Genomic DNA, 17,551 nt, shown 5'->3' on the forward strand with positions numbered 1-17,551 from the left:
CACAAGCAGGAGGTTTGTACTTTCCAACTACACTTGTTAGAAAATATTGCAAGTGTACAGACAAAAATAATAGCTGTGGAAGTGTGGAAAAAACAGTCTAAAGTATATCTCTATTTTTAAATATCCATGCTGACTTTGAGATATGAGATAAAGATCTGATCATTTGGAGGACTAAACTGTTACCGATACAGATAATGACATCGCGATACTCCTTTATTATACTAAAACATGTTAGTGAAGATTGCTTCACAGGAAGAAGAATCAGAAAGTAGATATGCTGCTATGTGACCTTATTATTTACTACTTCACCATGCACCATTCTCTCTCTCTCTCTCTCTCTCTCTCTCTCTCTCTCTCTCTCTCTCTCTCTCTCTCCCGTCTTTCACTCTCGCACTCACAGACGGGGAACTGATAGAGGTTTGGGGAAGAAAATCTGGCAGAAAATGGAGTCCATATGCAGCTTCTCTGGAGCACGGTAGTTCACTCTGTTGGGTGAATTAAGCTCACAGTTCCACGTTTTTTATCTGCCAAGCTCTCTATTGGCAAAACTAATTATTCGGCTGTCAGACACATTCAATCATCAGTCATATCCTTCCTCTGTTTTAATTTTTCAAATATGACTTTCCATGTGTATCAATTCCATTTTCTGTTTATCTTATGTTCATTTTAATAAAATGAAAGGAAAACCTGATTGTGTAGCAGGTACATGTATTGTTACTTTTCCTGAGGATAGATTTCATAATCAGTGTAAGTCAGAGGGCTTGGGGGTGGGAGGGTGGTGTGGGGGTTAATTTGCCGGGCAGCACAGAGAAATGGAAGGGCAGGCTTCTGACTGATATATGTGAGATATGGCCTTAATCAAATTTTAATTTTAATAATGTCTAAGTCATGAAAATAGGGCAGAAGGGGAAAGGAATGAGAGAAGAGTAGAGACAAGATGGGGAGATGGAGACAGGGAGAAAGAGTACTTGTCTAAATTCAGGATGGAGAAAAAAATGTTCAGGAAGGGAATAGCCCTCTGAACTAGGCCAAGATCCATGTCAGTTACACAAGCACTCAGTGTTAGCATAGTGCTCTCTAATCTCTATTCCTCTCTGTCTTTGAAGCTGCATCTCATCAGTGGCTTCAGTATTTTTTACACCAAATGTTACACTGGTAACATCCTTTACAGTGAATGCTGACTATAATGTTAGACAGGAAGACTAAAATATAATAAAGATGACTAGCTTGACAATTTAAACTATAATGTAAGGAAAACTATTGCACATGCTGTATTAGTGATTTCTAATTTTAAGCGTTTAAAGACTTTCATGCCCTGCAGGAATCACACCATGTTTTCTCTGAATAAACAAAAAAAGCTGTCAGCTTTTTATTCACACACACACACACACACACACACACACACACACACACACACACAAAAAAACAAACAAACAAAGATAACAGCTCTGTCTGTCCTTTTGTGAAATTTGTCTTTCATTAGACAACACAGCCATTCTTAGACATTTTACAATAGGTTTATTTTCTAGAATTTTAGCAGAGGGAAAGGATGATATGGAAAACAATCCACTTTGTTACATCTACGCTCTTCCTTCTCAATCACTGCTGATCACGTTCCAGATGCATCAGCAACATGAGCTGTGAAAAATATCAGCCCAAATGGACACAAAATCTATGGGGCATGTCACTCTGTGCAATCACCTGAAGAATGTGCAACACTCTACGGTCTGAACACGAAATAAATCTTCTTCATATCATTCTGTGTAATTTTCTTATGATCACTGGTGGTGCTGCTGTACTTAATTCAACAGTCCAGAATAATTCACTTTATTATAGCAAACAATTTTATGCGGATGTCGAAAAATGAAACCGTATACTGGTGATTTTTTTGGCTTAAAGAAAGGGGTTAATATTAACATTAACAAAGCACTGATAATGATAATGAAACTTATTTTCATGATAAAAAATTAAGAGTGAATTCATAAAAATGTTGCTGAACTATATATAAGAAAACGTATGCCATCGCTTGACCATCACAAGCACTTCGTAAACATTCTTCTCGTAAACATATGGCGGTAGTCCTTGTTTTGCTGCTACACCAGATTCTACTCTTTTCAGAAGGCTTTCCACTAGATTTTGAAGCGTGGCTGTGGGGATATGTTTATTCATCCACAAGAGCATTAGTGAGGTCAAGCTCTGATGTTGGACACGAAGGCCCGGGGCGCAGTTGGCATTCTGTTTCATCCCAAAGGTGTTCAGTGGGGGTTGAGGTCAGGACACTGTGCAGACCACCCGACTTTAGGTTTATGTGGTTTACGGTAATGCTACATGAATTGATCACGCTCACTCTACAAATAGGCTAGTAATTATGAATGAAATCACATTTTGTTTTGAAAATATTTAAATGAAATATATGTTGTCCAAATTTCCAGATTGGGATAAAACCCACACATGGGTGTGATGGGCCACATACTTTTGGCCAAATAATGTATTTTTAACCCAGCAGGCATTCAGGAGCTAGGGATTGCTAATAACTCTTTTGTGAACAGGAGATCGTTCCTGACCATAAAGATAGCAGCTGTTTTTCTATTGAGTTTATAGTAACATTACAGATGTCTAATAATTTTGCACAATAAACAGTAATGAGTATGAACATCATAAAGAAATTAGCAAAAAAACATTTTATGTAATGCTAGTTCACCCTGCACAGATGTCTCGTTCATTTGTACACAAATAGTTCTTGAGACCCTGCAGTACATCCCTATAACATTGCTATAGCTATATAATTATTCAATTTTTTATTATTTTATTTTATTTATTTATTTTTTTTTTCCAAATGTTGATTATGGATTTTATTAAAAACTTTTCTTTTTTTTTCCTTACCGAAATGCAGCTTACACGTTTAAACTCTCTACATGTGTCATTCCCAGATCCTTCCAGAACAATATACATGATCTGTTATGATTTTTGCCATTAGACACTAATAGGGAAACCTGATAAATGCAGTTTCTGGCTCGTTTTCTCGGTTTCATAACTGTGCATCGTTCAGACACGGATAATAAGAATCATCGTGTCTTGGAGATTCTCAGATATAATCTTAAAAGAGGATGCAATTTTTCATTGTTAATTCATTTATTATGCATATAAAATATTGATGATTTGTCAAAAATGTTTAGTTATTTAGTCAGAATGTGGCTTGTAACTCAAGCAGGTAGCTGTTGTTGTGTGCAGTCAGATATAAGGTCTGCACTTCACTTGAGAAACACGGTCACATCATCTATTTTCACATCACATCAGGATGGAAAAGCTTTAATGTTTATTTTTATTGTTTCATTTTAATCTTCCCCTAATGTTACTGTGTGTTTTTTTTCTCATTTTCCTCTTTGCCAGATATTATCATGAATATTTATGTTGTATATTACTGTATGATCTCTTAACCCATATATATTTTACAAAGATTATCATCTTTTATACTTTTTTCCCTTCAGTTTGTTATTTTTATATATAAAAACCCACTAGCAGTCAAGCATTTAGACACATATTTTGATCAAGTTTAACGTTCGCCATTTATTTCTAAAAAAAACAAAGTAAATAGAAGTTATAGCCTGTGTATAAATATATTTCCAAATAGTTTATGTTTTTCATTCATTCATTTTCTACCGCTTATCCGAACTATTCTGGGCATCAAGGCAGGATACACCCTGGACGGAGTGCCAACCCATTGCAGGGCACACACACTGTCATTCACTCACACACTCACACACTACGGACAATTTTCCAGAGGTGCCAATCAACCTACCATGCATGTCATTGGACCGGGGGAGGAAACCGGAGTACCCGGAGGAAACCCCCGAGGCACGGGGAGAACATGCAAACTCCACACACACAAGGCGGAGCCCCCCCACCCCCCACCCCAGTTTATGTTAACGTTAACAAATAGCTCTTTGGCAGCTTTAATAAACACTTCCAATCTAAGACACTTTCACAATGCTAGTTAAGAAGACACCAAGATGCTGTGTAGAGCTTCATTAGGAATACTGTTAAGAAATTAAATTATAAAAAGTTTCATTTTCTGTGTCTGCAAATATTCATATGATTGATAATCTACAGTACAGAAAATTGTACCATTTCTATAACCATTTCTATAATAAATGTGAATATTGTTAAAAACATTGTTAAAGACAATTGAGTGAACAGACAGTTTCTTACCAGTGTAGTAAAAATATAGTGGTAGTACTCTGTCATCATCCCCATAGCAAGAGCCTGAAAACAGAGAGAGAGAGAGAGAGAGAGAGAGAGAGATTACACAAATCAGCTATAACATTAAATCCACTCAAAGGTGAAGTGAATGACATTGATTATCTTGTTATAAAGGCACTTATCAAGGGTTGGAACATATTATGCAGCAAGTGAACAGTCGGTTTTCAGAGTTGATGTGTTGGAAGCAGGAAAAATTGCCAAGTGAAAGGGTCTGAGTGACTTTGACAAGAGATAAATTATGATAGTTGGACAACTTGATCAGAGCATCTCCACAAAGTCTTGCCGTGTATTCTCGGTTTGCAGAAGTTAGTGGTGCTGGGAAAGACAACTGGCGAACCGATGACAGGGTCATGGGCTACCAAGGCTCATGTGCATGAGGAGTGAAGGCTAGCCCACCTGGTCCCATACCTTAAAGGAGATATTGTTAATGCTGTCATAGAAAGATGTCAAAACACAATGCATCACAGCCAGGTGTGTATTGAGCTGTGGATCTGCAGACCAGTCAGGGAGCCCACTTGAGTCCACTGCTGAAAGCACCAACATCCAAAAAGAACCATTAAATAATAGATGAAGCTGGCCTGGTCTGATGAGTCATGTTTTCTTTTACATTATGTGCATGGATGTGTGTGTGTGTGTGTGTGTGTGTGTGTTGCTCACCTGGGGGAGAAATGGGACCAGGATGCACTATGAGAAGAAGGCGGACGCAGTTTAATGCTCTTGGCAATGTTCTGCTGCAAAACTCTGGGTCCTGGCATTCAAGTGGATGTAACTTTAACACATACCACCTACTTAAACATTGTTTCAGTATCGCTTTCAGCAGGATAATGCAACCTGCAAACATTGAGGAATGTGCTGGACAAACAAGTCTTTCCCATGAAGACCAAACCTCACAGTTTACAGGACTTTAAGCATCTGCTGCCACACCTAGAGTGGTCTTAGGGAGTTTGTACTGCATAAATTCAGAGCTGTTTTGGTTACACAAAGGGGACCTACAGTATGCAACAGTAAGCATGTTTTTTTTAATGTACAGTAATAGCCGATCTGTGTGTATGAATTCAATTTACAGCGGCAATATTGCTGCTATTGTATAAATGTGAAGCAACTCATTACAAGGAAATCACAATGAAAAATACTGTTTTTTTGTATTGCAGTATTATATAATGAATTGAAATATGATTTAAGCCAGAGTCAGGGTAAATAATGTCTGTCCTCTATCCTCTGAAGCACACATCCTCTTGAACACTCAGCTGCTCTTAATAACTACAGTTTGCAATAACAAATGCTTTTTTTTATTTACAGAGTAGAGCTGCTGAAATGCATGAGGTATGAGTGTAGATTTCCTGTTTACAGCCAGCGGGTACTGGGACTGAGTAATCTAACAACTGAGCAGATGGGATTTGATTTGGCTCTTATTCAGTATGTCTCCATAATGATAACGAGCTCTCAGGTTTACTCTCCAACCCAAACCTGCATTTTGCTAGCATCCCTCACAGACAGATAGATGGCTCAATCCATAATGCTAATTAGCTTGTGGTCCAAGCTGTTGTGCTGAGGAACGATACAGCAACAATCGACGAGCTTAAGTGTCTGATCTGTTCCAATCATTCAGTTCATCAGCGTGCCTCTTGGGGGCGGCATGAAAAATTCAGGAGGCTCCACTCAGAAAGAGCAGCTAGTTGGAACGGCAGCAATGCACACACAAGTGGGCTAAAGCTGCCCTTCTGCCTTTGTACCAACGCAAATGGAAATGTTAGTGGTGCACTCATCGATGTTGGCATTACAGTGGGTGCAATCCTGGACTGCGTTGGTGTACGGCTGCCATTAACCAGTCTGGCTGTGTGCCATACAGCATAAACCAGCACTTGTAGATGAGCAGGTGAGTGCTACGGCAGTACAGAGCACCGAACAGATTATGAATCACAGATTATTATTATAGCAAGGAAAAGGAGAGGGCGAATAGAATGGCTCAGGGTCAGGACAGTAATTGCTGCTTGTGTCAGGTGGCTAAGTGTCCAGGTGGATTGCAAAAACTCCAGGAGACAATTCTGGCATATAAGCAGCATACACAACAAAATCCCCAGTGTTGGATTGACACTTCCTGTTTTGAGTAAACACCAACAACTGTTCATTTCATTGCAGCTGGGCAGCAATGAATACTGTATCTTACAGCTACACAACTCAAGCGTTAATTTGGCAAATTCTTGTATACCTTCTTATTTACTAAGATCTCAACTGAAGTTCACTAATCTGACAAATTTGTGTGTACAGTTGATGTTGCAAGTATAAACGCATAAATGTCTGCATGTGCAAAGTAAGACGAGGAAACAATCCACTGCAACCTTTTAGAATAACTTTCATCAACATATAATAAAAATAATAATAATAATAATAGGAATTAATAAATCAATACAAATTCATAATTTATGCAGTTATAAATTCTTTTCATGACACACCATGTCATTAGTCATTTGTCTACACAATATTAAATAATTATTCATTAGTGAATTCACAAATCACAAACATGTTATATAAAGAGTTGCCCAGTATGTAAATCAGGCTTTGCATGTTGTGAATGTTCTCAATAGCTGTGCCAAATTCAGATCTCAGAGACTTCCAGAAGAGTGAAAACTGCCACACATTTATTGTACACAACTGTATGATGCTTAACTTCTGTAGACTGTACAAATACAATATGACTGCAAAATAAAAGACTGTAGACGGGTGTGTGTGCAATCTGTTAATAAAGAATATGTAAATGAAGAAGTCTGGTCTAAAATTTTACAGGATTATGGAATTGTTTCCTTACCCTACTAGATAGATAGATAGATAGATAGATAGATAGATAGATAGATAGATAGATAGATAGATAGAATACATCTAATATATATATATATATATATATATATATATATATATATATATATATATATATATATACACGCTGATGAGATCAACATGTGTATATGTATATATGTATCTAATACTTATCTAATATGAAACCACTTTTACATTACTATAAAGTTATTGTTTTCAGCTACAACAGTTCCACAAATTAATAACCTCAACTGGCAGAAATAAGCTTCCACAAATTAAAATACCTGCCCCTTCTCATTCTTTACTCCCACAGTGTTGGCATGAAAACAAACTCATTTGCATCAATACGATCCTGTATTTTGTACTTGTAATCAGAAACGCTCCAAAATTGTAGTTGAGTCTTATTTTATGCAACACATAAGTTAAATATTATTAGAACAAAATAAGTCAATTATGCTAAATTCTACATTTGTCTTAACTGCTAGAATTTTCTTACATTTGATTGTTACAATGGACTTGATAATATGTAAGTACTGAGGCAAGCCCTTGCTGTGCCTAAGACTGAGCATTTAAGCCATATGGCTTTGGGACAGTTCAGCAGTCAAAGCATATTTAAAATTATCTTGCAAAAGAAAGCAAGTAGTGCAAGAATTGCCAGAAATTCAAATAAGGCATATTATTGCCCCATATTTATCTCAGGTGATTAACACACTTTCTTAGCACATCCTCATTTTAAACGTTGGATGGCAAAGTCCCTCACATCCTGATGCCAATTTGTTATCCTGGCGTCCAAGCATGCCAAGGGGCTTCACCAAAGCACATGGCCAGTAGAGGACTCAGCCTTATTCAGAAGCAAATTAATCATAACATCATCAAAATTTACTGTCATCAATCCCACAGTCTCACAGTGGAAAACATACAGTAAATATATAAATAGTTGCCTAGAAATGGTATAGAGGAAACTAGGATGCTACTTTGATATTTCTTGTTAGAAATACAAATGGATTGGAAGAGCAATTTTGACCATACATTTACAATTACAATTCTTATATTCATAAAATTGATTAGAAATGTTGCAGTAAGGGTGAATCATGATATCTTTAATTTTGAATTATCTCTTCTGGAGAAACAGCTGAGTTTGACTGATTAAGTCTTGTTTTGTCTGATATTGAATCCTCTGACTAAAAAGAGCCATTTTCAATATTGATATGTATATAAAATGATTGTTTTTTATGCTTGTAATATATTTTTGAAGCTCACCTGTTTGAGAATGTTGGCAGCCATCTCATGGCCACAATCAAATATCACATGGAATTCTTTCCCTCGCTTCATCTCCTTAAGAAGTGGCTTGGTATCTTTTGTCTCTGCTGGCAGCTGTCGGATTTTTAACCGGATATTGTAACGAGAGGGTGCCTTAATGAGCTCCTGTAACCGGATAAGGCCTGAAAGAAAGGGAGACAGAATGGAACAGAGCCAGACAGAGAGAGATAAAGACGGAGAGAGAGAGAGAGAGAGAGAGAGAGAGAGAGAGAGAGAGAAAGAGAGAGAGAGAGAGAGAGACAGACAGAGCTCATTAGTAACACTGTTACTAACACAGTCCGAAAGAAATGAGATTTTGTAAATGCATAACTTGCGCAATTTTTACTATCATTCAGAGAGTTGGCTCAGAATTTCAACATACACATTACAAGTATGGATCTAGAATAATTGAAATTATACTCTGCATTCGTTTGATTCTCTTCACTTTAATTAGAAGAAGATAAGGAAGCCCTTATGAATGGATGTCTAATATGAGATTAATTTTACTGAACTCCATCCCGCTCTGAAATTTTCAGACTGCTATACTCTCACTCGTCATCACTGTCCATTTTTCTCTGTTTCTCTCTTTTTTCTACTTTAATGTTATCCTGTTCTTAGTATTTTCTGGACTTATCTTTGATTCCACACTTTTTCTGTCAATCTACACCCTAGAGTCTTTTGGAATTGAGAGTCTACTTACTGAGAGAACAGATACTTGCAGAATTTATGACATAGTGCATTAAAGTGAACAGTTCAGTGTGAATGGTAAGGTGTGTGTTTGTGTATATTAAGGCAGCATGAAAGGGAGAATCTACTCCACTACTGCATGTCAAAGATGTACTGTGGTTATGTGGTTATGATGTACTGTGGGTATGTGGTTATGATGGTATACAAGCAGTTATTGAAATAAATATAAATGAATGTTCTAAACAAAATCCAGCTACAGCAAGCACAATAAAGTCAATAAAAGGATTCTTACTATAATTCAAAAAGCATTTAAATAGCTTTCTTACAATGCAGTTCAAATTAATTTTAATGTATTAAATCCAAGGTAGAGTCAAATTACAAGAAACAATTTCAGCCATAAAAAAACAAGTGTCATGATATTTTAAAATGTCATCTGGTTTAGAAATAAAAATAGCAATGGGTCATTAAGGAGCCGAAACTGCCTCCTTTTATTGATGAGCTGATCCAGATGTTCAGATTAACTCAAGAGAAGTGATGTTCCCATCAGGAGTCTGTGTAGCCCTTAAAAATTGTGGTCAGTCCTTTACAGTATTACTCTTCTTCAGCTATAGTGGTCCTGATAAGAGGTCAACCAAATGCTCTATATTACACAGATGATGCATTGAGTAAAGTGGTGAACATGTACCACTGTACAAAAATCTTACACATTACATTAACCCTTTTTACAGGTACACACATGTTCCATACCACCGGCAGAATTAATATCAACTTATCAGACATTTTCAATCAATATAAACAATCATTATTATTTTATTGCTGAAAGTCTCCTCTAAACATAGTTACCTCTGTTTTGGATCATCTTAAACAGAATTTTGGTGTCTGAAAATAACCCCTTCAAAGGCAGATGGAGAAAAAAAGGACTCTTTTGTTTGTGTCAGGACTCTGCCTCATTGGGCATCAAGGCAGGTTACACCCTGGACAGAGTGCCAACCCATCGCAGGGCACACACACACACACACACTCTCATTCACTCACTAGGGACAATTTTCCAGAGATGCCAATCAACCTACCATGCATGTCTTTGGACCGGGGGAGGAAACCGGAGTACCTGGAGGAAACCCCCGAGGCACGGGGAGAACATACAAACTCCACACACACAAGGCGGAGGCGGGAATCGAACCCCGATCCTGGAGGTGTGAGGCGAACGTGCTAACCACTAAGCCACCGTGCCCCCCCTTCTATATTATATATTATATAATATTTTTATAAGATCTTCCCTTAATATGCTGGGCCAAATACTTATTTTTATACGTAATTATACATTTGAAAATCCCTGAATGTCTACTTTCATATGACCCATTAACCACCACTGTGACATGACAATGAAATTAAATGTTGAACATGGGTACAACCAAAGCAGGCACAAATTCCATTTTTTGCCCTCTGTTATAATTAAAGGTGACACCAGTTTCCTGAATTGAGCTGTCTGTCATGCACATGAATGCAATGTCATTTTCAAAGGTGTACATTGTGCAAAAAAATGCACTAATAGATGCCATTGTTTATTGCTGAACAGCCAACGGTTTTTGAATATGAAACACCACAAGTCCTTTGTGTGCTGAACACAAAGACCAGTCGCACAATTGATTTATGCTACAGTATGTAACACATATAGAGGTGCACCCCAGATACTGCAGGGATTACTCTACTGCAGTTAGTTTAGTCAGCCTCGCTTTGTCACCTGCTTTGACACCAATTCACAAAAATAATCAGTTCCTTTTGGTCTGTGTATCTTTTGCTTTTTTGTTGCTATCCTGTCATCCTGTCTGCTCTTTCTCTCTGCCCTGTCAGGGTAGAAGAGTACACATAGATGCTTCTAGAAAACATCGCAGGACACAAAAGAGAAAGATCAGTTGTCATTGCTGATCTGTATTATGAATCCTGCCCTTAGCTCCATATTTAACTCACTATGGGCATTTCTTCCCCTCACTGTGTTTACTGGAGGGCTCTTGAGTGAGGAAAAAAAAGCTTAAAGCTTTTGATCAATGTATGTAAGGAAGCAACATTGCCTAAATGAACTGGCTGACAGAAACACTACATTCGAATGTACCTTAATGGATGCCTATTGAGCAAAAGATTGTGTTGTCAACAACACTGCAGAGTTACAGTCTTAAGTATTTAAGAAAGTTAAAGAAAAGTGAATGCCAGCCTTTCTCAGGAAGCTGTAGACGTACAGTACAGGTCAGACGTGAAGGTAGCCTCCTTGCTGCATGGGCAGGCTTATTTAAGTTCAATTAAACGTGTTGAACAAATTGCAAGCAGATTAAAGCAAGTTTCCGGTCACAGGTTTTAATAGGCAGCATGAAGGGCAGAGGCATTCTACATTGTGGAAATTACACACATGTATGCATGCATTCTCCCAGTAATTTTTCACTCCCATTTTCACATTCAGTAGCAGTAGAGTTGAAAATAAGTAGTGGGCAATGTCGGCCAACAAGAGTGAAGAGAGAATTTCCAACACACTGCTGCCTTGGCGTGAGTGGTGAGCAGAACCACAAGCCGTTTAGCGATCCTAGAACAACATCTGTGCCGCAATATCCTGCCTGGTGTATACTTAAACACCTTGTCAACGTACCACATAGACACTCTGCTGGTAATACCATAAGGTGCTGTCTTTTTTAATATAAGATGTCAACATCTTATTAGGGCATCTTCACAACAAAGTTATTTTTTTGAAGGACATTTTGATTTAGCATGGGCTTTTAGCAGTAATTAAAATTGGCACAATTTTTTATTTTGTAAAACTCTGATTTAGAACTATGACATGGCTGTATTTAGCAAGCGAGATGGAAAAACCACAAATTGTGGAAATGTTCATTAAAATGTCATTACGAGTATTCGTGAAAATGGCTCTTTTATAGAGATGAAATCATCAAAGCACTTATTAGGGCACGAATGCAGAAGCCTTAAATTACAATGCCACTTAGGAAAAATGGCAGTATGACACTCTAAACAATCTAGGGAACACTAGCCAAGCATATGATGGGCTAGCTCCTTCATTACTGTGAATGGCACCGCTGGTTTGGTGCACTCACACAGATCAAATTGAAACAGATTACTGAAGGGGTCCTAGGAGACATTGGGTGCACTCCAGCAGTGCTTGTCTCAATTCAAGCTCTTGCCTCAAGCTTGAAGTATATTTCAAACACTCAGCTTTAGCCTATGTAAGCACACACACACACACACACACACACACACTTTATATATATATAAATAGATCTATGAGGTATTGCCATTAAACCAATTAACGATATTCATGCATCATTAGATTTATTTACTACATATTGTAGACCTAATCAGTAAATCTGGTCATCAAAAAAGAATTGATTTAAACACAAACATGAAAAAAGTTTACCATAATTGTGATACTCATTTTACAGTTTAGTTATTTGAAATATACCATGTACCATATACCATTATATAAGTGTGAAGCTAAAGTGCTCCTAATCACCAGGATAACTTTATACTGCAAGTCTATTACGCCTACAGCCACACAATCAAGCTCTGTCTTCAGTGAGCATTACTGTTAGTCTGTAGTCTATTACTGACCTTACACAATTTATAAGAGAAAAAAGTAATTGATGTCAAATACACACATAAATGATTTTCATGCTTTGGAGATACAGTAAATGCCGCAGTTTGTATAGCCAATATCGTTTTATTGTTCTGGCATATAGTTGTATGCTCCCTCTCAGAAGGAAACTCAGCTTAATACAAGGGAAAAATGGAGCATTTCAAAAGGCAAATTTGAAAGTCATGTTCCTAGTTTCAAAGGTCTTATACAAGACCTATGTTTGGTTTGGGAAGTGTGACTCTGTACTGCCATGATAAGAACAGAAAAGATGAAAAGGGTCCCTTCCCTTCTGCTTCTAGACAGTCCGCATACCTGCCTGTCCCTAGTATGAATAATTTTAAATACAGCGATCTCTCGTGGTGAACAGGGCTTTAGAATTGCAGGTTGAAACCAGTCCTGGCTGCTCCGCTTCTCCAATATATAAAGTTGAGACATTAGATGAATGCAGTAATGGCTATTGATCTGCTTGTTTAGGTGTTTGTTCATGGTTAACCATTACGCTTGAATAAGCTATTAATCTGGCAGTAAACATAGCTAATTCATGAATTTTAATTACAGGTGGACTCATCCATGCAACCAGCTAGGCACATCTTTATTATTTCCCTCTCACAGTGAAAAGATCCTGCATGTTGTGCAGCATATCTGCACAAGTGGCTCTAGGTCCTGAGTTGGTGTTAGGCTCACATATCCGGGACTTGTGACAGAAAATCAAGGCACTATTAACCCCAGTGAAAGCTAGCCATGTCCATTTATCCCTTAATTAATCCAAGCATTGAAAAAACACAGTGATCAATTCTATCTTGAAGTTCAGACTCTGCCAAGAGACCTCAGTGCCTGCAGCAAAATTCAATGCCATAGGCAATGTGACCTTACATTTCCACCTCTAGACAAGTCTGATAGCATGACATCATTGCAGAGAGCAGTGTTGCATTGTCCATGGCATAGACCAATGATAAACAAGCAGGCCTATTCTAAAGTGAATATAAAATAAGAGTGCTGTATTGCAGAATGGCTGTAGGCTACAGGGAGCTTGAAGAATTCATGCTTATACACTCCAGGAAAGCTGGCAGGATGTCCTGTCTGCTGGCTACTAAGCTGAACCCTGGCATATGGCAAATGTAGCCTGACTGCTGAGGTATGTGTGCCTGCTGTTATAACAGAACCGGTCATCCTGGGGCTTTGGCTACACAAAAGATCAGACAAAAATCATTTAAAATCCCATGCTGTAAGTCAGATTAAGGTTTGGGAAAAATCAAGCTGCTTAACAGCCTGTAGAGGGAAAGGGCTACTCTGTTTGCATGGGCTGCCAATGAGCAAATTCTCACCTGTGCTGTCATCGTACACCACAGTAACCATCCTCCACTTGAAAAAGTGCACCAGGTCTAGGATGGCCCTGCTGAGGGAGGAGAAGTCAGGGTAGAGGCTGACGTAGAACGAGTCACGGTTGTCTGACACTTGGTGCTTCCATTTGGTCTGGATGTGTGGCACCCCCAGCGCGTTGCAGATGGACTGGACTGCATTGGCTGAAGAACTGTGAGATGGGCCAAAAATGGCTGCCACTCCCAGAGAAAGTTGATCACAGGCTAGGGAAGAAATACAACACTTTAAAGGGTCAAATATTAAACAAATAATACTAATATTTAGCAACATCCTAATATTAATAACAATGTACCATTATATAAAATGAATCTACCAACTATGTACTAGTTTAACTGAACAAACAAAACTGTGCTGTATATGCTAACAACAATAATACAATTTTCATCCCTGATGTGAAAACTATAGTAACTTTCTCTATTATCTACATTTCTCTTGTCTACCTACAGTATTAAGTCAGGAGCAGCACATTGCCTTATTAACAAGACTTATTATAAAATGCACAAATCTGCTCTGGTGCGTTTTATGAGTGTGACTCACTCAGCACAGTGCCATACCTTTTCTGGAAGCCTCAAAACTGTCATGGATGTTTATCCTTTGGATGTCATATGTTAATGTTGTGTTTGGCAGTAGGGTTCTGTTTCTGTTGATTGTATTTAAAGCAAACTTGAAGGCTAGCTCCTCAGCACCAGATGGTCCACTTTCAATGGATTCAAATATTCCTCCTAAAATGAAAGATGAAAAAAAAAAACAGTTTATTTTCCAAATCAGATTTTGGCATTATGCATAATTTATCTTTAATTGAACAAATGAAATAATGAAATTAATATTATTTTTTTCAGTGTAACGTTGTTGTCCAAAATTAATTACAATAAAAAATAGAGACATTACAAAAAAGGAATATTAAAGGGCACATATAGTCCTTTTGTAAATCATTTCAAGAGAGTCAACTACACCACAGCTATTGCCTGGAGAATACTTTTGACAGAAACTAGATGACTTGATCTTAGCCATATCGGAGACTCTTAGATCAATGAGACCTGATTGGCCAGTGGCTCAATCAATCAAAGCCTCAGGGAGCATTAAGACATGACCAGGAGAGAATGAAGTGTTTTATTGGGATCAGCCTGTGATTTCGCCATTTGCTCAGTGTAAAGTAAGTGCATAACTGAACTCCATTTTATTTGCACTACTTAAAGGGAACTCTTGAGGCAATTTCTTGAACCCTTCATTCATTCCTTCACAGTTTATCCTGGTTGGGGTGGCTCTGGAGCTTGTCCAGGGAAAACAAGGTATGGGATGGGAATATACCTGAAATGGGACAATACTCCACTACAGGGCACCATTCACACACATTCGCAGATTGAATCTTGGTAGTGGAAGAGAACCCACACAAACTTAAGGAACACATGAAATTCCACACAGACAGTAATTCAAGTCAAAAATCAAACCAAGAATCAAGAATTCCTCTGCTATGAGGCAAAAAAAAAAACATCCTACTGCATTACCATGTTACCACATTTCTTCATGTGATATATAGTTTATAAATTAATTTGATAATAAAATATCAACTACATTTAAAAGGATGTTATGTGGAATAAAAGGTTAATGAATTACCAGTGGAGTGCAATGTGACAAACATTACATTGTGCATTACATGCACATGCTCTGGGTTTCCTTAGTGTGAATGCGGATTTTCCCAAACGAATGTATCAAATAAAGTTATGAGCTACCATGGTAAGTTGTCAGGCATGAAATTTTTCCAGAATTCCTGTCCTATATACATATTTTACCATACAGCACTATTCTGTCCTCTCTAGTGTGCAACTGAATTTGTCTGCAAAAACAAACAGAGCTAAATACTCAGTTGGCTCAGACGTGTTTGAAATAGCTTGTTTTTCAGTATGTTAATGTAAAACTGCAGTTTGTAAAATCATTCATCATGCTTCCCTTTTAAATCATATATCATAATATTTTCTATATAGACAGTAACACATTGTGTAAAGAAAGATACAGAGAAGGTCTGTGATGGTAACAAGAATGTGGCGAAGTTTCTCCTTCATTAATATTCCTCCCATGGGGAAAGCCTATTTTGCATGGCATAATGAGTTTGAAGGAATTAATAACTATCAGTTAAGAGGGATGTTCTATAATTGGAAGCCTGCATTTGGAACCATCTTTTCACACAGAAGGAGCACATTTGTGGCTAAAGTCCTTCCTCTGGCTCCACTGAAATGATAATGCAGTGTGATAATGCAGACAAGTAGAGGAAACATTAGTGAAAGTGAAAAGAGCAGTAAAATGGATCTAGTAAATGATTAGAGGAGTAGGAATCTGGATGAGTACTGAAGTGAAGTAGACTCATGCTGAAGATTTTAGACTGACTTTTAAAGCGGTGTCTCTTCTAATTCCTCTCCCCTTCTCTTTTACTCAAAAACACACACAAAAAAAAAAATCAATCATTTTCTGGGCTTTATCTCTCAAAACACTTTAAAAATGAAAATCCCAAGCAATGATTATTGACATCCACTTACCCAGGGTTTTGGGATTTGGGTTTATATAAATGTAACACCTGCTTAACAATAGTGATAATAAGCAATTAAGCATGTTTAATTATAATTTCACTACAACATCAACACGGAATATTTCTTCGGAATATACCATCTCCATATAATATCTACCAACCAGTAAGGTTGAAAAATAACAGGTGCTTTCATCAAAACAAAAAAGGCAGCTAGCATCTGCATCACAGCACAGTTTATCACCTTCAGAGAAAATAGTTTTCTGCCCTCTTCCGCATACCTTATCCTTCATCCCTCTCAGCCAAATTGTCTTCCACCTACAGGTGGCATTGTTGGGATTCAAACTCACAACTAGATGACAGAACAAATGTTTTGCACCACTTAATTATTATATATGATTATTGTTTAGAAAAAATGTAAGCCTCTTTCTGTAGATCTTAGAAATGTAACTGTTTTAGCTGCCTTAAGCATTAATGTGTCATGCCATTCATCTTCAGTTAGTACATGAGGATAGCTACAGTATCTACTAGCATTGACTGGTTAAATTCTCTTAGTGATTACTGCGTACTTGTGTACTCATTATGTCATTCGCAAGCTTCATAAGTCTTGCATGATTGATCACACTCTCTTTTTGTGGTTTCATTTCCAATATACTTCACCCTAATATCAGTAACAAGTCAGGGGTTATCAGAAGACATGACATAACATGCCTTCATTAATCAGTAACCTCTAAAAGTCTATAAGTGGTGGCTTTGAAGCTTAATCAAAATGTCTTTAACAATAAAAAAAACACCATCTAGGGTAATGTGTTTTGTGTGTGCTTGATATTGCACCTCTGCTCATTATAGTCTCACAGTTGAGCTCCTATTTGGCTGCCCTGCTATCCTTTAGCCTGAAGGCCAGCAATGACTGATCTGGTTCAGCTGGGCACCAGTCTTGTGAGCAATGCCCTGTGTCT

General features: G+C 37.7%; 1 protein-coding gene across 2 annotated transcripts in view; it reads right to left on the bottom strand.

Moving 5' to 3' along the window:
* The window catches only part of grik2 (glutamate receptor, ionotropic, kainate 2), a 134,036-nt gene that overhangs the window by 78,960 nt on the left and 37,525 nt on the right, over positions 1–17,551 (bottom strand). For both annotated transcript variants that reach the window (XM_060870032.1, XM_060870033.1), the window contains exons 3-6: positions 14,629–14,796; positions 14,020–14,277; positions 8,335–8,516; positions 4,210–4,263 (exon numbers count right to left, since the gene is read on the bottom strand). In XM_060870032.1, the coding sequence (XP_060726015.1) occupies positions 4,210–4,263; positions 8,335–8,516; positions 14,020–14,277; positions 14,629–14,796 (662 nt within the window). The remainder of the gene's footprint in view (positions 1–4,209; positions 4,264–8,334; positions 8,517–14,019; positions 14,278–14,628; positions 14,797–17,551) is intronic.

This window comes from Tachysurus vachellii, chromosome 5 (genome assembly GCF_030014155.1).
Source record: "Tachysurus vachellii isolate PV-2020 chromosome 5, HZAU_Pvac_v1, whole genome shotgun sequence".
NCBI classification, from domain to species: Eukaryota; Metazoa; Chordata; class Actinopteri; order Siluriformes; family Bagridae; genus Tachysurus; species Tachysurus vachellii.